The following is a 15,644-nucleotide window of genomic DNA, read 5'->3' on the forward strand; positions in this document are numbered from 1 at the left end:
TATGTATGAGCAGATCTGATGATGGGCAACGCCATTTTGTTCTGTTCTGGTGAGACCACAACCCCATGCCCATTCACACTACTCCAGCCCTTCACTGTCCAGACATGATGATGTGAGTTGAGGCATCTGCTCAGAGAGGTTAAGTCTCCTCTGCCTCCCCTAGTAGCTTTCTGTAGTTGGTTGTTGGGATATCCAGTTTAATTGCCATATAGGCTTTTTTTTTCCTCTTGTTCTGTAATCTTTTTAGTTTAAACAGGAAGAAACTATACATTCAAAATTCTTATCTGCATCTGGCACAGTTCTGTTTCTTCAAATAAACTGGGAAACATTGCTGCAAAGGGAACAACAAACTGGTATTTGTGGACAGGACCCTATCAGTGTTTTGAGCTTTTAACGGGCTCTGACCTCAACCTGCAGCTGCTGACCTTGCATCCTGTTGAGTTGCTTTTCAGCTGTGTCCAGTGAGGAGTGAACAAATATTGACAAGTTCTAACATTCTTCAGGTTCTACTAATCCAGTCCTTGGAGCTTGGACTGAAGATGTCCCTTTTTATTGAAATTATTGTGAACTTTGCTCCTCCCTGTCATTCTCAGGCAGCTACAGGCTAGCGTGATTTTCAACCCCTTCAATTCTGTCTGCTTTTCTACATTGCTGGTGCTACATAAATGCAAGTTGTTAGTATTAGTCATGCTATAAATCAAAATCATGTGGTGCTTTGGGATGTTTCCAGGATTTTATGTATGATCCAACCAATGCATAATGTTGCTATCCACTGGCAACTGAAATGTCCACCATTTGGTTTCCAGCATTAAATCCAGTTCTGATGAACGGCCATCAAACTGATACATTTACTCTTCCTATCTCCAAAGATTCTTCTTGACCTGCTGAATAATCCTAGCATGTTCTGTTTTACTTTGTATTAAATCCATTTGGTTCACCTGAAGAAGTGTTTGGATGTTACCATGTTTGAACGAGCAGGGATCCAATCTTCCTTTCTCATGCATCAGGAATGCTTAGCAAGCTGTGATTTCATTTTCTTTCCCTTTGTTTTCATTTAGAATAACGTATGATCCATAGCTTTGAGCACCAAAAGGATGTTTCATTGATGTATCCACTATTTGGGATATTGTGTGAGGTTGTAAAATAAATCCATGTGTACCTACGGTTATTTTTGTTGAAAACTTTACAGAATATTTTACCTTTGCAGCATGTTTATGTATCAACCATAAGCTAGGCCTGTAAAAGCAACAGTAAACTTCACTCTTTATTGAGTATTCAGACTATATTTTTATTTCTAAAAATCTAGTTGTGCTAAAACATTCAGCCGTGATTGTTTTTCTATTAAAATGAGTGAGATGTGTCAATCATTTGTACCATCTTCTGTTGAGAATAGATACTACAGCAGAATGGTTTAAAGGAATTCTCTGCACTGTGCCACTGAGTTTGTTTTTTTGATTCATTCACTGGATGTACATATTTCTGGCTAGGCCAGCATTTATTGCCCATCCCTAATTGCCCAGCGGGCAGTTAAGAGTCACCCACTTTGCTGTGTGTCTGGAATCACATTTAGGCCAAACCAGGTAAGGATGGCAGTTTCCTTCCCTAAAGGATGTTAGTGAACCAGGTGGGTTTCTTCTGACAACCAACAGTGGTTTCATGGCCTTTGTGCTTTATTGAATTTAAATTCCACCATCTGCCCAGGCAGGATTTGAACTCAGATCCCAGAACATTAGCTGAGTTTCTGGTGATAATACTACTATGCCGTTGCCTCCCTCTAGAAGTGGTGCTTTTGTATAAGTTTTACAGAATTCTGAGGCCACCTACAGGTTATCGGCAAGGTCTCCATTCTCTCCAAGTTTAAAGTTTGTATGGAGATTATTTGCCCTGAAATTCAAATGGCTGTAATATAAAACTTGGCATGATGTCAGAAATATGGAGAAAAGAACAATTCAAAGTTAATGTCGATATCTGATGTACAAACCTGATGGTTAATTTTTCTTTGGGTTGAAAATTTCCATTTCTTGTTCACTCTTTCCTCACTCCTCCCTCTTTTACCCGTCTGTTTATTTAGTTAAGGATTCTCTAGTGACAGGTTGGAACATAAGACCATAAGACATAGGAGTGGAAGTAAGGTTATTCGGCCCATCGAGTCCACTCCGCCATTCAATCATGGCTGATGGGCATTTCAACTCCACTTACCCGCATTCTCCCTGTAGCCCTTAATTTCTTGTGACATCAAGAATTTATCAATCTCTGCCTTGAGGACATCTAGCATCCCAGCCTCCACTGTACTCTGCGGCAATGAATTCCACAGGCCCACCACTCTCTGGCTGAAGAAATGTCTCCGCATTTCTGTCTGAATTTACCCCCTCTAATTCTAAGGCTGTGTCCACGGGTCCTACTCTCCTCGCCTAATGGAAACAATTTTCTAGCGTCCACCCTTTCCAAGCCATGTATTATCTTGTAAGTTTCTATTAGATCTCCCCTTAATCTTCTAAACTCCAATGAATACAATCCCAGGTCTAACATACGAGCCGTTCCTCGTGCCAGTATGTCCTTCCTGAGGTGTGGGGACCAAAACTGGACACAATACTCCAAAGTCTCAGTAGCACAACGGTGCTTTTATATTCCAAACCTCTTGAGATAAATGACAGGATTGCATTCGCTTTCTTAATCACGGACTCAACCTGCATGTTTACCTTTAGAGAATCCTCGACTAGCACTCCCAGATTGAATTTTGCATTCAGTTTGAAGGCTAAGGAAGCTGGATCTGAAATGAGTGTCTTAAACTTAAGTAAAGACAATTGCCAAGGTATAAAGACACAGTTTGTTACAATGGACCAGAAAAATGCATTAAAGAGTGAAACAGTGGTTAAGCAGTGACAGATGCTTCGGGAGATTTTCATAACTTTCAAAGAAGATCTGTTTCGTTGAGGAAGAACTCTGAGAATGATGAACCACTTGTGGATAACTGAGGAAGATAAGTATGGGATCCAGTTGAAAGATAAAAGTACAGTTCTGTGAGGGTTAGTGGCAAGCCAGAAGATTGGGAAAACTTTCGAGACCAGCAGAAAAAATGTCAGAAAGATTAAACTTTGATATTAGAATATGAGAATAAACAAGCAAATATTATAAAACTGAGAGAACTTGCATAAAGCACATTTTAATATGTGTTGGTACTTCTTAAAATGATTGGATGTGTTCTAAAGTTACATTTGGAAATATTTGACAACACTGGCTTTCTGCCTCTCACTTTTCTTTGGTTTGTTTTACAGTGTGTGGTTGAAACAATTGCACAAATGGAAGAAATTGACACAGAAGTTGTCCTGAAGTGAGTCTATTTGCATTTTCTTTGTAAAAATACTATAAAATTAGTTTGCAGATAATGTGCAATAAATGTTTTAGTGCTTAAAGAATTTCCCATCTACATTTTAGAAAGTAGAAGCAGTTGTAAAAACAAAACCAAGTAAAGGCATCCCTTTTACAGTTTGCAAGTCATAATTTACTGTGATAAACTTAACCAAGCACTTTTATTATAGCCTTGTATAACAGTGTGAGTGGAAATAGCAAGGTGTTATTTGACTGATATAGCTCATCCTGTTGTAGTAACTTGTAAACACCCTATTGTAGCATTTCTAGCATTTGTTTCTGATGGGCATTCTGCAGTCAGCTATAGTAACTACTAGAATTGAAGCAATTACTCCAGGTGTGTGCCTCCACAATCTGTTAGCTTAGGCGCTGCTGCTGCTCAAAAGGTCAGCAAGCTAAATGAAACCACTGCCGTTTTCCCCACTGGCTTACCGACTTCACCGGCTCCAAGCTAAATGAAACCACTGCCATTTTCCTCACTGGCTTACCGACTTCACCGGCTCCAAGCTAAATGAAACCACTGCCATTTTCCCCACTGGCTTACCGACTTCACCGGCTCCAAGCTAAATGAAACCACTGCCGTTTTCCCCACTGGCTTACCGACTTCACCGGCTCCAAGCTAAATGAAACCACTGCCGTTTTCCCCACTGGCTTACCGACTTCACCGGCTCCAAGCTAAATGAAACCACTGCCGTTTTCCCCACTGGCTTACCGACTTCACCGGCTCCAAGCTAAATGAAACCACTGCCGTTTTCCCCACTGGCTTACCGACTTCACCGGCTCCAAGCTAAATGAAACCACTGCTGTTTTCCCCACTGGCTTACCGACTTCACCGGCTCCAAGCAGCCAAGTATGTTGCCCATGTTTCTCTGACCTCAATTAAGTTTAGAAGCGTAAGAGGCAATGTAATTGAAATACACAGGATGCCGAGGAGTCTTTACAGGATAGGGTGGAGAGGGTGTTTCCTCTTGTAGGAGAATCTAAAACGAGGGGTCCCTGTTTCAAAATGAAGAATTGCCCTTTTAAGACAGAGGTAAGGAGAATTGTTTTCTCTGAGTGATGAATCTTTGGGAGCAGCCTTTGAATGTTTTTAGGGCAGAGGTGGATAGATTCTTGATAAGGTGAAAGGTTGTCTGGGTTTGTGAAATGGTCAGATCAACCATAATTCTGCTGAATGGCTCAAGGGGCCGAATGGCCTACTGCTTGTCCTAATTCACTGTTCATACGTAATCTATGTCTGCACAAATGTACTTAAATAAAACAGCCAGTAATTTGTCTATTTCTATTTACTTTTTTAAGGCTTGCTGACCAAATGAGAATGCTCAATTTTCCTCAGTGGTTGGACCTTCTGAAAAACATCTTTGCAAGTTTTATTCACTTCCTGAAGCGGGTTAAGGCAAGTCTTGACTACATTTAGGATTTAACAGAACCCCAAATCTGTCCTTACAAATCATGCTCGGGGGCACAGTCGACAAAAGGGAAGTACCTTACTGGGGTTATCTATTTACAGAGTAGCACTAACCTTGGTGTTCTTTCTTCTACCCAATCCTACCACGTTTTGAGCTACTACTTGTTTGAATGTACAGTTTGGTAAGGCTCAACATGTGAAGAAGACTGTACTTAAATAGTAAATGTTTTTGTTTTAATGGATTCTTAATTGTTGTTGAAAATAGTAATTGGGTAAACTGATTAAAATTTGCAACCTTTGTAATTGCATATTTTATTCATCTCAGAGCAGTTTTGGAACTTTATTTTCAAACTGTGAAAAATGAATACGTGCTCTACATTAACTTTGATCCAAATTAAGTAATTTGGAGGAACCCTTATAACAATTGTTTGCATGATAATTTTTGTATGTTTGTCTCTAAAAACTTTGTACAGGGAACAGTGAGTACCATTCGCAATGTCGTCTTCCTGGTATTGGATAAGAGCCGGGAAAAATGCAGAGAACTAGAACTTGTAACTAGTCAAAAGACTCCTGTTTTGGGTCACACTTTGGATACAGAAGTGGCCTATTTGACTCATGAAGGCATGTTTATTAGTGATGCGTACAATGAGAGAGAACTGTCTTCACCTGGAGTAGAAACTGAATCACAGAGGACAGCTTACCAAAGTAGTGACCCATGTGGCAGTGATTCGACATCGGAAGCAGAGTGTGCAACTGATTCCTCCTCCAGTAAGGAGCAAACATCATCTTCAGCCACACCAGGAGGGCTAGACATCTTGTAAGTTCTATTGTTGTTGTCACTATTTCGAAAGAGTCATTGCATGCAACAGTTAACTTGACTTTCTCTCCCTTTAGTTTCTGCAGTTGGTATTTTAACGTGCTACATATGAAATTCAAAACAGAATAACTTACAAAATGTTACTGTGGAGGAGGAGGCCATTCAGACCATTGTACTTGTCCTAGCTCTTTGAAAACATTGTTGAATTAATCACACCCATAAGGTCATAGGACATAGGAGCAGAAATTAAGCCATTTGGCCCATCGAGTCTGCTCCACCATTCAATCGTGGCTAATACGCTTCTGAACCCTATTCTCCTGCTTTCTTCCCATTACCCTTGATCCCTTGACAATCAAGCATGTATCTATCTCAGTCTTAAATATGCTCAGTGACCTGGCCTCCACAGCCTTCTGTGGCAGTGAATTCCACAGATTCCCCACTCTCTGGCTGAAGAAGTTTCTCCTTATCCCCATTCTCAAAGGTCTTCCGTTTACTCTAAGACTGTGCCCTTGGGTCCCAGTCTCTCCTGCAGATGGAAACATCTTCCCAACATCCACTCTGTCCACGCTGTTTAGTATTCTGTAAATTTCAATTAGATCACCCCCTCATCCTTCTAAACTTCATTGAGTATAGACCCAGAGTCCTCAAACTTTCCTCATATGTTAAGCCTTTCATTTCTGCGACCATTCATGTGAACCTCCTCTGGACCCACTCCAGGGCCAGTACATCTTTCCTGAGATATGGGGCCTAAAATTGCTCACAATGCCCCTCACTATTATCCCACAGCCCCACAAACATTCCACTTCAAGTTGAATCAAATTTGTTCCTGTATTAGAAATAGTTTTTAATGGCAACTGTGTGAAAACTATATTAATTTACCAAAATCTAACTGATTTTGAGCTTTATAGACCCTTGCTGAGGGCACACTTCAACTTTTTCTGAATTTGTTTCAAAGTCACCAGCAGTTGCAGTATTTTGCTTTGAGTTCTGTCATATAATTGAATTGTATTCTTCCACTGCTCAGCCTGCTGAGAAGTAGCAGATGGAGTTTAATTTAGATAAATGCGAGGTGCTGCATTTCGGCAAAGCAAGTCAGGGCAGAACTTAAACACTTAATGGTAAGGTCCTAGGGTGTGTTGTTGAACAAAGAGACTTTGGAATGCAAGTTCATAGTTCCTTGAAAATAGAGTCACAGGTAGATATGATAGTGAAGGCGGCGTTTGGTATGCTTTCCTTTATTGGTCAGAGCATTGAGTACAGGAGTTGGGAGGTCATGTGCTTTTGCCCAAAAACGTCGATTTTCCTGTTTCTCGGATACTGCCTGACCTGCTGTGCTTTTCCAGCACCACTCTAATCTAGACTCTGGTTTCCAGCATCTGTAGTCCTTGTTTTTACCTAGGTCATGTTGTGGCTGTGCAGAATGTTGGTTAGGCCACTGTTGGAATATTGCGTGCAATTCTGGTCTCCTTCCTATTGGAAGGATGTTGTGAAACTTGAAAAGGTTCAGAAAAGATTTACAAGGATGTTGCCAGGGTTGGAAGGTTTGAGCTACAGGGAGAGGCTGAACAGGCTGGGGCTGTTTTCCCTGGAGCGTCGGAGGCTGAGGGGTGACCTTATAGAGGTTTATAAAATCATGAGGGGCATGGATAGCATAAAGGTCTTTTCCTGGGGTGGGGTTATCCAAAACTAGAGAGTATAGGTTTAAGGTGAAAGGGTAAGGATTTAAAAAGAACCTAAGGGGAATATTTTTCACGCAGTGGGTGGTGTATGCACGGAATGACCTGCCAGAGGAAGTGGTGGAGACAAAAAAAAAACTGCAGATGCTGGAATCCAAAGTAAACAAGCAGGAAGCTGGAGGGAACAGCCAGTCACGCAGCGTCAGAAGGTGGAGTCAACATTTCAGGTGTCACCCTTCTTCCTGCTTGTCTACAGAGGAGGTGGTGGAGACTGGTACAATTACAACATTTAAAAGGCATGTGGATGGGTATAAGTATAGGAAAGGTTTAGAGGGATATGGGCCAAAGGCTGGGTAAATGGGACTACATTAATTTAGGATATCTGGTTGGCATGGACAAGTTGGACCGAAGGGTCTGATTCTGTGCTGTACATGTCTGACTCTATGACTTCGACCTTGCCGTATATCAACTATTTAAAAATACAGACAGGAGATAAATTAAACAAGTGGGATTTACTATTAACAGCTTTTCCATGGCCAATACATGCGGTCACTCAGCTGAACAGCTTGGGTAAGGTGTATAGATTTCCCAGCATATGAGAACTGGCTATAGGGCTTCTCAAGCTGGCTGTGCCATCCAGTCAATCAGCCAAGGAGATGTGTGACCAATAACAATACGTCAGATACCCAGGCAGCTTATCTTACTTTTTTTAAGAGAATCTGGATTGTAAATGTATGCTACCAAAAGGAATATTTTAAATAGGAATGGTAATGTAGTTAGAAGAGTTTATGGATTACTGCAGCTTGACTGTAGCACGATTGAGGGAACACACTCGAGGTCCATTGTTATAATTTGCCCTGCCAACCTCCTTCATATTTAGCAGTGACCTGTGCTGTTGGTATATCATTTTAGAATCCCTGCTTGTTTATCATGCCTTCGCTTTAATAGCATGCATGTCCTAATGGTTAATTTTAATATATTTAAAAACAATGCTCAATTTTAACTTCATAAAATCTTATCTTTTGTTTTAACCAAAATGATTCTGCAGAACAGAGTTTCTCCATAGAGGCAATAGTGTAGAGACTTGATTTTTGTTAGATTACTTAGTGTGGAAACAGGCCCTTCGGCCCAACAAGTCCACACCGACCTGCTGAAGCGCAACCCACCCATACCCCTACACTTACCCCTTCACCTAACACTACGGACAATTTAGCATGGCCAATTCACCTAACCTGCACATTTTTGGACTGTGGGAGGAAACTGGAGCATCCGGAGGAAACCCACGCAGACACGGGGAGAATGTGCAAAATCACACAGCCTGAGGTGGGAATTGAACCCGGGTCTCAGGCGCTGTGAGGCAGCAGTGCTAACCACTGTGCCACCGTGCTGCCCACTAATTTTGGGGAGCGAGCACTTTTTACTATTTACTCATGGGATCCAGGCATCACTGGCTGAGCCAGCATTTACTACCTGTCTCTGGTTGCCATTGAGGAGTGGGTGGTGAGCTGACTTCTTGAACCACTGCAGTCCATTTGCTGTTCAGTACTCTCATCCTCCTGTTAGGGAGTTCCAGGATTTTGACCCAATTACACTAAAGGAACAGTATACATTTCCAAGTCAGGATGCTGAGTGGCCTGGAAGGGAGGCAAGCTGCCTGATCCCGCCCCCAAATATTTCACCCCAGGCCTGTCTGCAGGTTCTTTAAGGCATGAGCAGGTGGTGCAGGATTTGTGGTGTCCACTAGATGGCAGTAGAATCCCATTTCTTTATCAAAGTTGCTGAGCTTTCTCCAATTTACTCAGGATTAACAACAACATATGACAGTAATTGCTTTGTTATTGGTATTTCGGAGATGATTTATCATACTATTTTTGGAGAGAGATTTTTATGATGCCCAAACTAATTCACTCCTGCAGGGCCTGTCTCTGATATTTAGTCCCTCCCTCCCCTTCCCTACCCCTTTTCCATTTCCCTCTATCTCTCCTCTCCACCTGCATTACCCCACCTATCCTCACCCCTGCCTCATCTTCTCCCTCTTTCCCTACACTCCTTTTCCCTTTCCTTCTTCCCTACTTCTAAGTCCTTGAATCCCTAACAAGAGGATGTGATTTGTCCCAATTTACACTTTGTTCCCTTTTCTATCCTGATTGTTTTGTACGTCCGTGTGGTAGTAACATTTGGGTGATAAATTAATGCAAGTGATTAAACTTGTTAAGGTATAAAACTGTTTAACCACATTCAGTTTAGTATAAGCTATCAAATGTTCAGTGTTTGCATCTTAGAATCATGTCTTGTTAAATTGTACATCTGCAGAACTTTATTCTCTCGACCTGGGTTTAAGGGAAAATGTGTAATTCAGCTTGGTGTGGCATGTCATTACTGGTGGAATATTAATGTGCAAAGCAATCCCATATTGCACAGTTAGCCCAGTCACAAAAGCTGGAGTGTGACACGTGAGTGCGGTGGGTGGTGAATTAATTCCAAGACAAGAAGTCTTTGATAAGTGAGAAAGACTTAGATGAAGAATTGACCACATTCTTGTTTGTTTTTAGAGTCGGTGATGATTTGCAACTGACAGATTTAGAACTTGGCAGAGTTGCCAATAACCTTCAAGAGCTTCTCTACAGTGCTTCTGACATCTGCCATGACCGATGTGTTAAGTTTCTTATGGCGAGAGCTAAGGTACGCTAAATTGCCGTTCAGTTCTGATTTATCAGTTGCTCGGTTTTGGTGTGTAATTTGACAATGTATTCTGTCTTTTGTCGATTGGTTGATTACTAAAGGTTTCACTGATTTTGCAAATTGTGTGAAATGTTATTTCTAAACTGCATAAAATGTCCAGATAATGACATCAGCCACTTCATTTTCCCTCCTGTTGATGAGCTTTAAGCCTTTCCGACTTTCTCCTTTCAAACAGATTGCTTTCTGTTATTGTTCACCAGTCGAGTTAGGTAAAATCCTTACGCTCAATTCGATCAGTTTACTCTGAAAAACTGTGTACTGTTATTCTTTAGTCAATTCTTTAACAGTGTGTAGTTGCCACGACTGTTACTATGCTGTTTTAAACTGAAAGGAAACTCCTGAGAGTAGCAGAAGTTGTGAATCCTCCGGTGAGTGAGTTGTCCCAAAGCTGCAAAGTCTAAAATGGTATAAATCAATTACTCGAAACCTGCATATCTTATTGCAAATATCTGGGCCTCCACAACTTCCTACATTAATATTAAATGCGCCTGCATCCCCTCCATGGTTGTTTGTAGCTAGACCCATTTCCTGGGCATATCTCTGCTCTCTCTTTCCTCTTATCAGTTTGGTTGATTGCCTGTATTCAGTCCTGTCAGCTCCAGGCTCCATCCTGCAGTTCTCAAGCTGATGACTGTGTTTGTTCCAACCTCGGGTGATATACAAAGTTGGAGTAAGCTAATGGAAATGCCTATGAGCTTTGTAAATAGAGGCACAGAAATCAGAAGAAAGGACGTTATTATAAACCATTATTAATTGTTGATTTTATAATATTGGAATATGAAGTCCAATTCTCGGTGCCTCCCATAAAGAGGAATGACAAAGCCTTGGAGAGGGTGCAGAGGAGATTTTGCCTTCAACACCATAATTCCAACAAAACGTATCTCCAAATTCTGAGACTTAGCACTCTGCTCCCCCCTCTGCAACTAGGTTCTTAACCCGCAGACTACAGTCAGTAAGGATAGGCAACAGCACCTCCTCCACAATAATCCTCAACACCACTGCCCTGCATGTCTGCAAACGCAACCCCTTACTATACTCCTTATACACTCTCAAACGTGTGGCCAAATTCAGCTCGAATGCTATTTACAAATTTTCTGATGATACAATCATAGTGTGTCAGAACTCAAATGATGATGAGACCGAGTCCAGGAAAGAGATGGACAGCTTTGTGACGACATGATCTAAAGACAACAATCTTCCCACCAATGCCAGTAAAAACAAAGGAGTGGGTCAGTGACTTCAGGAAGCAGAGTGGAAGACATGCCCCTGACTGCATCATTGGTGCTGAGGTGGAGATAGTCGGGAGCTTCAAGTTCCTGGGAGTAAATATCACCAACAATCTGTCCTGGTTCATCCACACCGACTATATTGCCAAGAAACCATACCAACATCTCTGTTTCCTCAGGAGGTGAAGGACATTTGGCATGTCCGCAATGACTCATCAATTTTTATAGATGCACCATGGAAAGCATCCTATCCCGGTGCATCACAGTGCGGTATGGCAACTGCTCTACCCAAGGCTGCAAGAAATTACAGAGAGTTGTGAACACAGCCCAGTCCATCACACAAACCAGGCTTCCATCCATTGACTCTGTTTACACTTCGCGCTGCCCGGGGAAAGCAGCCAAAAGGATCAAAGACCCTTTCCAACCCTAGTTAATACTCTCTTCTACCCTCGTTAATCAGCCAGAAGATACAAAAGTTTGTAAACACGTATCAACACATTCAAGAACAGCTTCTTCCCTGATGTTATCAGACTTCTAAATGGATCTCTGATATATCAGAGTTGATCTCTCTCAGCATCTTCTTTGTAGCTGTAACACTGTATGCTGCATTCTGTTCTATTACCCTGATGTACTTATGTAAGATGTGCTTTGATTGGTTAGCACACAGAACAAAACTTTTCGCTGTATCTCAGTATATGTGACAATAATGAATCAAATCAAAGTTACCAGCACAGTTCCAGGGAGGAGGGGTTTCAGCAAATGTGGAGAGAATGGGAAAGTTGAAAATGTTTTCCTTGGAGGAGGGCAATTTGGGTGTTAGGAATTGATGTTTTGATTGAGTAAATAATGAGAAACTGTTTTTAGTGGCAGGAGAGCCTATAATCAGAGGATGCAGATTTAAGGTAAATGGCGAAAGAAAAAGAGATGATTTGATGCAGTGAGCTGTGATCAAGAATGTGCTGTCTGAAAAGGCAGTGGAAGCTGATTTAATATTAACACTCAAAAGGAAATTAGAATTTGCAGGTGAAAGCACTGCACAGGCTACAAGGATAGAGCAGAGAGACGCTGCATTAACTGAGTAGCTGTTTCAGAGAGCCAGCACAAATGGCTGTGTTGAAATGGTGCTACATTTGGCATTGCTCTGGGTTCAATCCTTCTCCATTACTCACCCTCTTGGCAAACCTGTTGTTTGGGAAGATGTGATTTTGTTTTGAAAGTAACTTGGGGTAAAATTGTTCATGCTGCAATGTGTCTTGGACATGTTTCCATGGGATAAAAGCTCAAACTCCAGTTATATTCTCCCCTGGTAGAAATGATTTGCTGAGTGGCTCCATTATGCAGCCTTCTTTCTGTGTTAAAGGTGGGGGTTAGACACAAATGTAACTCACAAGCTGAATGTCTTGTATGCTCCATGACTATCCAGTTCTAAAATTCTCGCAGTAGTACAGATACTTGTGGGGAGTGCCACTATCCTATGTCTATATAGTTGGCTGTGACAGTCTCCAAAGCTGTACAAATTCCAGTTGTAAGGTTCTGATATAGAAACATGACAGGAGGTGGTTTCTATTATTGAAACTGTTAATGTATTGGTAAGTATAACTCTCTGGTAAGGTTTGCAGCTTTACAATCGTTGTAACAGTACAGAATGAACATATAATTCTGAAATTTTTAAAATTCAATTGGGTCAAGAACATAAATACCTAAGAACAGCTCACACATGTCTGTATAACTAACCCATTAAAGTCATTTCTCAAATCCCTAGCAGATTTTTGCACAAATCTATATTATGAAATTCAAGTTGTATTGTATTAGCAAACATGTTCAAACAAGATCACCAAAAAGGTATTTTAAAATGAAAAATGCATTTCAAACATTGTACTGCATTCTGAATGTTATAGTTGGGATTCTAAAATTGCAGCATCTTTCATTCTTTTAAATTTGAGTTTTCAGAAGTTAATCAAACCATTTTTTTCTGAAGTGTAACAGTTTTCTGTCACAGGAAAGGTAATGCGTGAGTTCTCCAACAGAAGTCTGTTTTCAAACTATCCTAACTTGTTCAAGTCGCATTTGTGTAGTTTTTGTAATTCCTGTTTAAACACAAAACAACACGCTCTACAAGGGCAGAATGTCTCAGCTGGGAAAAATGGAACGTTTAAGTGTGTCACTGAAAGCTGTGATGGGGCATCATTTATTACGGGCAGTGTAATCGTTTCATATTGTCGACTCCTTTAGTCAAAGTGAAACACTTTCCTGGTTTGGAATGCACCAGGTATTTTTACTGGCCTCAAATGTCTTGGAAAATGTTGGTGTAACTCCAAAGAAAGATGGCCTTATTCCTTCTGTTCTGTTAAATACAACTTTCCTCATTTGTTTCCTGGAACCCCAGGCTGATTATTTTCTTTCCCTGCTTTAGTTCAAAAGATCAGTCCATGCAAATTTCCTCACTTTGTGATTAATGTGCAAAAGTAGGTTTCAGCCTAAACATTTATGGCTGTAAGCTTTAGTTTTATCTTATCTTTAACTTTATTGTCACATGTAGACCATGAGTACAGTGAGATGTTTAAACCTCACCACTTACAGCACAGTCTTAGGATCAAAGGTACACAAATACAGCTTCCTTAGTTATAAGGTATCAGAAAGAGAAATAAAATGTCCAGCATTGCGAAAATGAAGTCCAGACAGTGGTCTTCACCCCATACCAAGCTGTCACTTAGCCTCCAGTCTGCCCTGGCTCCAGACCATGTCAGGCTTCACCTGGAGGATCATGCGGCTGGGAGATTGCTCCAGACTGCCATGTCGGAGAGCTGCCCTGGGAGGCTGCTAATCCAGGCCCGGAGGCCCCTTGTCGTGTCTGCACTGAAGTTGGGAGTCATTGGAGGCTGGGAGAGAAGACGAATGGTGCAGCAGACAGTCTGTGGCTGAAGATCCCTACTCTGCCGCTGTCTTGACCTCAAGTTACCTGCATTCGTGTTGCTGAGATTTTGGTCATTTTCTTCTGTCTTTGTCATTTTACCTACTGTGACTTCATTAACCCAACTGTTGGTGCACCTGAAACTTTCCAGGTATGCACTTGACCCATTACCACCAGTTGTGAAGGATGCAGCTGCTGAGCTTCCTTTACACTGGCTGTGTGCCAGCTCTGCTCAAAGAGGAGCTGGAGACGAACAAGCCTTTTCGTGACAGACCAAGGTGACACTCCCACTCCCTGTTTCTTGTTGAAGACAGTATCTTTGCACTTGTTATTTTACCGTGTTAACAGTATTAAATATGGCCTCCTGGAGGAGGCAGTGGCCTAGTGGTATTATCGCCAGGCTGTTAATCCAGAGACCCAGGTAATGTTCTGGGCATCCGGTTCAAATCCCGTCACGGCAGATGGAATTTGAATTCAACAAATATCTGGAATTAGGTCCATGAATCCATTGTCAATTGTCGGGAAAGAGCTATCTGGTTCACTAATCTTCTTTAGAGAAGGAAATGGCCAGCCTTACCTGGTCTGGCCTACATGTGACTCCAGACCCACAGCAACATGGTTGACACTTAAGTGCCCACTGGGCATTTACAGATGGGCAATAAATGCTGGTCTGGCCAGTGATATTTTCATCCCATGAATTAATTCAAAACATGTGCATTGGCAAATGAACCCCACAAGCAGTTCTCACTATCCAAAAAACCTGGGGCCATTAACCTCTCTCAAACAAGTTTTGTGGGTGACTCTTCACTATATATAGAGATGTATTCAATGCCTTCTTACTAAGCCACAGGATGCTCACATGTAATGTTAATAATATTGCTACCTTGTTATAAATTGTTAAACTGGTCAGACAATGCAGTATAAGACTACAATAGGTGTAATGATGCTGAAAGAGATGCCCTTTTGAAGGTTAAACTCAGATTATTCTTCCTCTTATTTCCTTTCTCCTTAATTGACTTACTGGAATGATCCTCATTTCCTTGAACTGTGTAAGTGCTGCTCATCTTAATTATCAACTTTATGTATTGTTAAGAAACTGGCAGTTTTAAATGGAAAATAACAAATTGAAACCTTTTCAGGATTTTTTTACCTTTTTGTTTGCTGACGGGATGTTTGATAAGGTTCCCCATGGTAAACTAATTGAGAAAGTCAAGTTACATGGTGTGTATGGTGTTCTAGCTAGATGTATAAAGAACTGGTTGAGCAACAGGAGACAGAGAGTAGTGGTTGAAGAGAGTTTCCCGAAATGGAGAAAGGTGACCAGTGGTGTTCCACAGGGATCAGTATTGGGGCCACTGTTGTTTGTGATATACATAAATGATCTGGAAGAGGGCACTGTTGGTCTGATCAGTAAGTTGATGACACGAAGATTGGTGGAGCAGCAGAAACCATAGGGGACTGTCAAAGAATACAGGAGAGTATAGATAGACTGGAG

At 41.3% G+C, this 15,644-nt stretch overlaps 1 protein-coding gene across 3 annotated transcripts in view; it reads left to right on the forward strand.

Moving 5' to 3' along the window:
- vps54 (VPS54 subunit of GARP complex) overlaps positions 1-15,644 on the forward strand; it is a 102,230-nt gene that overhangs the window by 42,336 nt on the left and 44,250 nt on the right. For all 3 annotated transcript variants that reach the window (XM_087991701.1, XM_087991703.1, XM_087991702.1), the window contains exons 10-13: positions 3,276-3,331; positions 4,669-4,765; positions 5,251-5,594; positions 9,823-9,952. In XM_087991701.1, the coding sequence (XP_087847827.1) occupies positions 3,276-3,331; positions 4,669-4,765; positions 5,251-5,594; positions 9,823-9,952 (627 nt within the window). The remainder of the gene's footprint in view (positions 1-3,275; positions 3,332-4,668; positions 4,766-5,250; positions 5,595-9,822; positions 9,953-15,644) is intronic.

The sequence above is a fragment of the Chiloscyllium plagiosum genome, unplaced genomic scaffold, assembly GCF_037043375.1.
Source record: "Chiloscyllium plagiosum isolate Xiang-an unplaced genomic scaffold, Cpla_swu_hap1 HiC_scaffold_10, whole genome shotgun sequence".
Lineage (NCBI taxonomy): Eukaryota > Metazoa > Chordata > Chondrichthyes > Orectolobiformes > Hemiscylliidae > Chiloscyllium > Chiloscyllium plagiosum.